This window comes from Sinocyclocheilus rhinocerous, unplaced genomic scaffold (assembly GCF_001515625.1).
Source record: "Sinocyclocheilus rhinocerous isolate Xijiao unplaced genomic scaffold, SAMN03320098_v1.1 scaffold1470, whole genome shotgun sequence".
Lineage (NCBI taxonomy): Eukaryota > Metazoa > Chordata > Actinopteri > Cypriniformes > Cyprinidae > Sinocyclocheilus > Sinocyclocheilus rhinocerous.
In genome coordinates, this window is record NW_015652166.1 from 121,738 (window position 1) to 130,270 (window position 8,533).

Here is an 8,533-nt window from a genome sequence, read left to right on the forward strand (position 1 = left end):
TTTTCAATTAGTGTAATTTAACATGGTTTTTGTTTCAAAGAGATTTATTATTATTTATATTATAATACATTTATTATTACTTATATTAAATTATAAATTATGACAGACATCTTGAGTAACATTATAACTGGACCTCATGGGAAAGGGATGCATAATAAACAAAAGAAAAGCTTTGTGAAATGTGTGAGTCAGGGACCCTGATGGAGCTTCATAATGAATCACATTAAACTGACCTTTAAAATTATAATAATATTTCACAATATTTCTGATTTTCCCATAGTTTTAGTCAAATAAACGCAGCGGCCTTGGGACTTTTTATAAACATTAAAAATCATACTAAAGTACACCCTGGAGCATGTTCTGTAGAAATTGTAAGAGACACATCCTCCCAATCATTTGTCTTCAAGTTGTCCATGTCAGTGTTAAAAATGTGCTAAATACATTTCTGTCTCTCCCTCTTCTGTACGCATCAGTCTCTCCCCCTCATATCATCTCTCTCTCTCTCAGTCAGCTAAGATGTTTAACTACGCCCGATGGAAGAACGCATGCAACTACATCTTCATCCTGTTTGCTGTGATCTTCATCGTCACTCGCCTCATCATCTTCCCTTTCCGGTACACAGCTCATCCGTCTCTCTCTCTGTGTTTCTCTCCAAACACATGCTGTCATCAAACATGCCACAGCAGATGTGATTATGATACAGTCGTGGTGTGTTTCTATGGATATAAGCATGATTATACATGTGCACAAGTAAAACCAGGTGCTAAATTGTTTGGTTGAGAACAAAGATGTGTAATACTGTATAACACGACCAATTAGTGTGATGTCTTAGAAGGTGTTTCTGTCTGTCTCTCAGGATCATGTATTGCACATGGGTGTATCCCGTGACCCTGTACCCTCCGTTCTTCGTATATTACTTCTTTAACGGGCTGCTGATGGTTCTGCTGTGTCTGCACATCTTCTGGGCCGTGCTGATCATACGCTTGGCCTTCCGCTTCTTGAGCAGTAACGTACGTCTGCATGTTTTACACCTAGTTTTATCTGTAACACTTTAGAAGATCCCATTAGTTGAAGGAATGGTTCACCAAAAAATGAAATTTTGCTGTGAATGTGCTCTCCCTCAGGCCATCCGAGATCAGGATGAGTTTGTTTCTTCATCAGATTTGGAGAAATGTATCATTGCATCAGTGTCTCAGCAATGGATGCTCTGCAGTGAATGGGTGCCGTCAGAATGAGAGTCCAAACAGCTGATAAAAACATCACAATAATCCACAAGTAATCCACAGCACTCCAGTCCATCAGTTAACATCTGGAGAAGACACAAGCTGAAACAAATCCAGCATTAAGACGTTTTTAACTAAAATACCATAGAGTTCATAATCCATAATAACTCTTCCTCCAGTGAAAAACTCCACATCAAAATCCAGCCACATATTTGTTTAGAGCTGTTTAAACGCTGCTTGATCTGTGCAGATTTCTCTCCTGATTCAGACCAGAACACTTTATCACTGGAGGAAGCGTCATTATGGATTATAGACTCGTGTTTTAGTTAGAAACGTCTTAATGCTGGATTTGTTTCAGCTTTTGTCTTCTCCAGATGTTAACTGATGGACTGGAGTGCTGTGGATTACTTGTGGATTATTGTGATGTTTTTATCAGCTGTTTGGACTCTCATTCTGACGGCACCCATTCACTGCAGAGCATCCATTGCTGAGACACTGATGCAATGCTGCATTTCTCCAAACCTGATGAAGAAACAAACTCATCCTGATCTCGGATGGACTGAGGGTGAGCACATTTTAGGGAATTTTTTTTCATTATCACTTTGTGTGTTTTTTTTTTTTGGAAGTTTGAGCTTTGTGAAAATCACTTTTCAGAATATCACACTTTTCGTTCTCTTGAAAATAAAAAGTCATACCGGTTTAGAATGACATGAGGCTGAGTAAAGGATGACAGATGTTTCATTTTTGGGGGAACTGTCCCGTGATGTCTTTGTGAATATATCTGAAGATCACTTTCTCTCCTCAACAGTCGTCGGTAGAAGACGAGAGGTCCGATCGAGAGGAGACTGACGAGTCAGAGGAAGAAGAACAAATGAAAAATGGAGAGATACAGAAAAACGGACCAGCTCAGAACGGCCACGCTACATATAACAACAACCACTCTAAAAAAACAGAGTGACGTCTTGAGAGGACAGGAACATTCAGAAACCTGGAGATTCTTCCTCTGCTGAAGCAGAGCAGAGACGGGTGAAGAACAGAGGATCGATTACTGTCTACACTACAGACAAACACACACAAGCATCACACGAACACAGGCACAGCGGGCCAAAGCGAACAGAGAGCAGTGCTGCCTCTATTGACATATGCTTACAGGAGCAGATCACCTAAAAATACAGATCATTTGCTGATGCTGTTCCAAATTTCTTGCAGTTATATATATAGCAGAATGTCCAAACTGCTCTTCCCATACAATGGAAATCAATGGTGACCACGGCGGTCAAGCAAGATTTTCAGTCTGTTCTTCACAGAGATCTGTCGAAACAAGTCTCATATGGACTGCTTTTATGCTGCGTTTGTGCTTCCTAGAGCTGGAAATCCTCTAGTTTCATTGTATGGAAGACAGCTTTGGAAAAAAAAAATTCCTCAATTGTGCAATTCAGACTTTGTTTCTCGCAATTCAGAGAAAATATCAGAATTGTGAGATATAAACACCGAATTTCAAGAAAGAAACTTTTTTTTTTTTTACATCTCGCAATTGTGTGTTTTTTTCCCACCATGGAACTCTCAATTAAAGCAATAAGCCCCGTGAAGCCGTGGTTTACAGTGAATTTATAACAGCTAAGGGGCGTTGTTAAGGCACGACTAACTGTCGTTATAGCTGTTATAAATTCACTGTAAACCACGGCTTCACGGGGCTTATTGCTTTTATAAAACGGTTATTCCATATACGTAGTAAGGTTTCACAGAATAAAACAGAGCAAATAAAGTGTAATGATATTAATAAAAACAGTATTCTTCCACCAAACAATGTAGCTCCTCAGAAACAGTTGTGGTTGCAACAAAGTGGTTGCCGAGCAACAGACAGAAGTAAACAAAGGTGTGTGTTTGTAGAGTAATTTACAACAGCTTCGAACGTGGCTCAGCCAATCAGAATCAAGCACCGGAACTATCCGTTTTACAATATGAGATTATATCTCACAATTCTGAGGAAAACAAACAGTTGTGAGTTCTGAGATAAAAAGCTGCATTTACCTTTTTTATTTCTATATTTTGTGGCAGAATTGGACTGCCATAGAGAGCAGATCAGATATAATGCTAAACCCGTTCTTAAAAAAAAAAAAAAGTCTTATGAGTAAATGATGACAGAATTATTTAGGTGACCTGTGCCTTTTAACAGTGCCTTCCTTTGCCATTGTTTGCTCTTTTTCATGTCTTGTTTTTAGTTTTTCATTTAAAAAACTGCAAGTTACTGCATCTTTTTCCAGAGTATAACCATCCATCCTATAATACAGAATGTTTCGACTGAACATCTCACACAGAAGTCACTTTCAAACCAAACCGATTTCTGATCACGCAACGGGTTCAAGATGGTCAAGCATAATCTGCGCGAGGAAATCTTTCACGTATTGAATTCATATCGAAATGACTGGATTTTGCCCACAGAAATGCTTCGGTAATGTTGACGGTAAAATCATGGCGGCTGACTGTAAATAATGCATTTTGCAATGACATTGGTTACCAAAAATGTTCTGTTTTGTATGATGAGTAGGCTATAAACCCAGGACGATCAGCCAGAACACCAAAAATAACTGAGTGCACCTTTAAATATGGCCAAATGTTACTAACTTTCTAACATAATGTGTAAACCGTGCAATTCACTGCCAGTTATTTTGATGAGAAAACCACTGCCATTCAGTTTCTGAATGTGATATTAAACCCATATTTACTAACACTGAACAAACACGTTGTTGCTCGTTCATTTTTCTCACAGATTCTGAATATTCACAAGCTGCCAGCCAAAGCTAGATTGATTGTGTAAACGTGCGAGTTTGTGTTGATGCAGTTTGCTGCTGTAAACGTCTTGCTTTCTTGCGTCTCGAGCTGCCGAGATGAATTAGGATCTTCTCATTTGTCTGTGGTCAGATTCAATCCCACAGCTCTGTTCACATCGCATCTCTGTGTCCTCCTTGGATTTCATCATTCCTCCCATTGTCCTTGTCAACTTCCCATCATTCTCTTCTGGACTTTGTTTCAGGTGCAGGTTTGTTTCGAGTCGATTACAGTGTTATCTCTCCCTGTTGAAAAAAACAGCATATGCTGGTTAGGTATGTTTTGACGCTGGGATGCTGGTTTAAGCTGGGCCTTTGCTGGTTTTTGCTGGTCCTTTGCTGGGTTATGCTGGTCCTTAGTTGGTTCATGATGGTCATGGGCTGGCAAAGGACCAGCATAGACACGCAAAGGACCAGCATAGACACGCAAAGGACCAGCATAGACACGCAAAGGACCAGCATAGACACGCAAAGGACCAGCATAGACACGCAAAGGACCAGCATAGACACGCAAAGGACCAGCATAGACACGCAAAGGACCAGCATAGACACGCAAAGGACCAGCATAGACACGCAAAGGACCAGCATAGACACGCAAAGGACCAGCATAGACACGCAAAGGACCAGCATAAACCAGCTTAAACCAGCATCCCAGCGTCAAAACATACCTAACCAGCATATGCTGTTTTTTTCAACAGGGCTATTTTGTATTTTCCTGTGTTTTGTAATATGATGATATTATGGAGGATGTTAACAACAAAATACTGAATGTAAGTCACACTCGATGTGTTTGTTTGATTTCTCTGTTATTATTAAACATGATTATCTTATTTTGTTAAAGTCTCTTCAAGTAGTGTCTACCACAGCCCCTTATTTTATTGTGATATATGAATCCAAAATATTATAAAAACCCAGAGGAAACTCCTAAAGTGCTCCAGGGCTGTAAGATGACCATTCTCTTCATAGGTCACATAAACATAGATATTATAGTTACATACATTTGCAGTTGACATAACCGAAACATGTTTATTTACATATTAAACATTAGCAATTTGGGAAATTTTACAGAGTGACAGTAAATAAGTAGCTTTAAATGTGCACTTGTAGTGTACTTCATATCATACAGAACATCATATAATATAATATCAATTAAATAAAAGGCCACTTTAGGACTTAAAGAGACACTTATATGACTGTTTCTTACACCTAATCACACGTTTAAAACGTGCACTTCGTAATGTCAAATATAAAGTACATTCTAAATAATTTAGTTTAAGCATTTTGATGTGTTGACTAATCTACTAAAGCACAAGTACTTGATTATTATTTTAACTGTAGATAAGTTCATCAGTGTTAAATTTACCAAATTGCAACTTCATTACAAAATGTGTAATTACTAATATATTTTAATACATGACAAACACGTTTAAATAGAAATGACATTAAAGTATAATTTAGTTTATTATAAACGCAAAGTGAACGGAAGGAATGCCACTCGAGAGACTCTTCCGCGTCGAGTCACGTGATCTCCAAAGGCTACTCCTATTGGTTAAGCGGATAAAGGCCTACTTATGAAGTATGAGTGATCATTTTTACGTTTTAATGCAAGTTCTTGTATTATTTTGCATGATTGATCGGTGCACGTTAATCAAATAATGATAAAAATGTAGAACGGTTATGAAAATATGTTAATTTGCTCCGCCTCTTTTTAAAAAAAATTGAATTATTCACATTCAACATTTTACATTAGCCAGGTGGTGAAGACAAGAAAAGAAAGATACACAATTAAAATGAAATGTTTAATAAACAAATAAATAAATAAATTTAAATAAAAACATGGAACTTTTTGCATACATTACTACTACACAACAGCTTTCTTGTTTATCAGATTAAAAATAGATTTTATGTATTGTTTAACTTCTGATTTCAAAATTAGAAATAATGGTTTATAATCACCGTAAACGATTTCACTTTTCAGCAGACGTCATCAGATTTGCATGAATGATAATAATAGCTTTCCGGGAAAACAATACATTTCAAAGGGTTTAGTTCCTTATTACAAAATCACATAAACATATAAATCTAACCAATCCAGTATTCAATACTGGAATTACCTCAGGAAGATTTTAAAAAATACGTTAAATGTATATTGTTATGTAAGTTGTACTTTACGTACTTTATTGGATAATTGATTGTCATTTAAGTCATTGCTTAAAAATAATATTAACAAAATAATAAAAAATTAAAAATAAAAAAAACAGGAAAAATAGCAACATTGGACGCAGAGTGGCGCGTCTGATCCGCGTGGAGCCTCTAGTTTCCTCCTCTGACGCGCTTCTGCTGCTGACTGAAAGATTACGGGCGCCATCTTGGATCAAGGGAGGTTTTTAAACTGGAAAAAGTCGAAGAGCAGGAAAACAAAAAAAACAACTATAAAACATCGGCAAACCCGTTCGTTCCGACCGGCGGGGAAAATGACACTCGGTTTGAAGTCATGACATCTGTTTTTAAGTACTTTTTCGAAACTCGGACGGAGTAAAACAGCACCAAACACAGTGGAGCAGGGAGATTTCTCTCGTCAGCTGGCAAAGTTGTTTTGTAGGTGTTAGCTCGTTCGCGAACACCTTTACCTGTCGGATATGGCATCAGCCAATGCAGGTATCGTATAAAACCGAATGTTTTCCTCTTAAATGTCTGATTTGTGTTGATTTCGCTCATTATAAGCGGTTGCGCTGGTTAGCTCGAGCAGCTGTTAGCCTAGCTGTTGTGATATAGCCTATAACAGAAGCTCACGGAGTAAAAACTGGACAAACATTTGCCGTTTGCCGTGAGAAAAAGGGTTTGTTTTTATTAGCAAAGAGCAGCAGGAGCGGTGACAGACTGATCTGACACGTGTAGCAGTGTGTGCTTCAGCTGTCATTCACACACAGGCCCAAAACAACACTCACATATGTGACCCTGGAGCACAAAACCAGTCATAAGGGTCCATTTTTCGAAATTGAGATTTCTACATCATCTGAAAGATGAATACATAAGCTTTCCATTGATGTATGGGTTGTTAGGATAGGACAGTATTTGGCTGAGATGCAACTATTAGAAAATATGGAATCTGAGGGTGCAAAAAAATCTAAATATTGAGAAAATCACCTTTAAAGTTGTCCAAATGAAGTTCTTAGCCATGCATATTACTAATAAAAAATTAAGTTTTGATATATTTACAGTAGGACATTTACAAAATATCTTCATGAACTTAATATCATATTCTTTGTAGCATCTTATTTTTTGTGTGTCTTTTATTTCATACATGTAGTTAAATAAACCAAATGTCACCAAATGGGACCTACTTAGCTTGGGACCAAATGCTGGTTTATAATTATTGATCGTTTTATATTGAATATATTTGAGCTTGATGAATGCAGTCGACATTACAGTGTGCGTAAAATTTACTGGATATCACAAATTCAAGTAATATTTATTTTTATTTAATTATTCTTATTTTGTTATGTGAGACAAGAATATGGGTCGCAGATAATTATATATTTTTATTAGTATTATTATTATGACTCGGGAATTACAAATTACAGGAAATTTGAAAAGAAGAGTATTTATTCGAAATAAAAAATTTTTGTAACATTATAAATGTCTTTCAGTTGTAAATTTATAATAGTGATATGTTATTGCAAACAATATTTACTGAATATTTTAGGAGCAGAAAGTTCAAAAGAACAGTATTTATTTGAAATAGATATCAATTAAATGCTGTGTTTGGGTATGTATGTATATATGTATCACAGAAAAACGTGGGATTTTATGCCACTACGAAGTGATGGGACACCTAATCGCACCCTAATTGTTGAACGTTAACAGTACCGCCGTTGTGCCAAAGGCCAACAGCAAACGACAAGCCACGTAAGTAACAGGGGTGACCCCAAATAGTCGAAGATTCGATGCTCAATGTCTGATTTCACATAGAACTACCGGTTTTCTCCCAATAAGTTAATATACAGCCTTTTATGATAATGATGTAAATAAGAATCTGAAAAGAAAGAAGCTTCAAATAAATATTGTAACGTGTGTGAATAAATCCAACCACCCCGATAGATTTAAGTTTCACTTTCCATAATCCGTGACCGACAGAGGAGCATCTTGGCGGCAGGGTACAAGTGATTGCGAGCAGGACAAACAACAATGCAGAATATTAATAACTACGACTGGGACTGTCATACTCATAACATTATAATGAGAACACTATTATAATAAAACGCTGTGAATTTTTAGTTTATTTGCCGTGTTTCTGCACGGTGTTGCGTGAAGAACGCGTCCACAAAAGGAGTTCATTCAGAGCCGCGCAGAGCATTTTGTGCAGATAGCCTATAAGTCATAATATTAAGGTTATGTTGTATAAATAACGAAGCGTATTCTATATGAGATAAATGATGAGTTAAATCCCATTGATTAAAAACCTGCTGCTTCATTCTACTG

At 37.1% G+C, this 8,533-nt stretch overlaps 1 protein-coding gene and 1 pseudogene across 1 annotated transcript in view; both read left to right on the forward strand.

The window, feature by feature from the left end:
- LOC107713899 (ceramide synthase 2-like) overlaps positions 1–2,669 on the forward strand; it is a 27,842-nt pseudogene extending 25,173 nt beyond the window's left edge.
- A 5,247-nt stretch (positions 2,670–7,916) lies between these two features.
- Positions 7,917–8,533, forward strand: part of arnt (aryl hydrocarbon receptor nuclear translocator) — a gene marked incomplete at its 5' end in the record, with an annotated part of 17,128 nt that continues 16,511 nt past the window's right edge. Inside the window, one exon of the mRNA XM_016519550.1 lies at positions 7,917–7,960. Within this exon, the coding sequence (XP_016375036.1) occupies positions 7,917–7,960 (44 nt within the window). The remainder of the gene's footprint in view (positions 7,961–8,533) is intronic.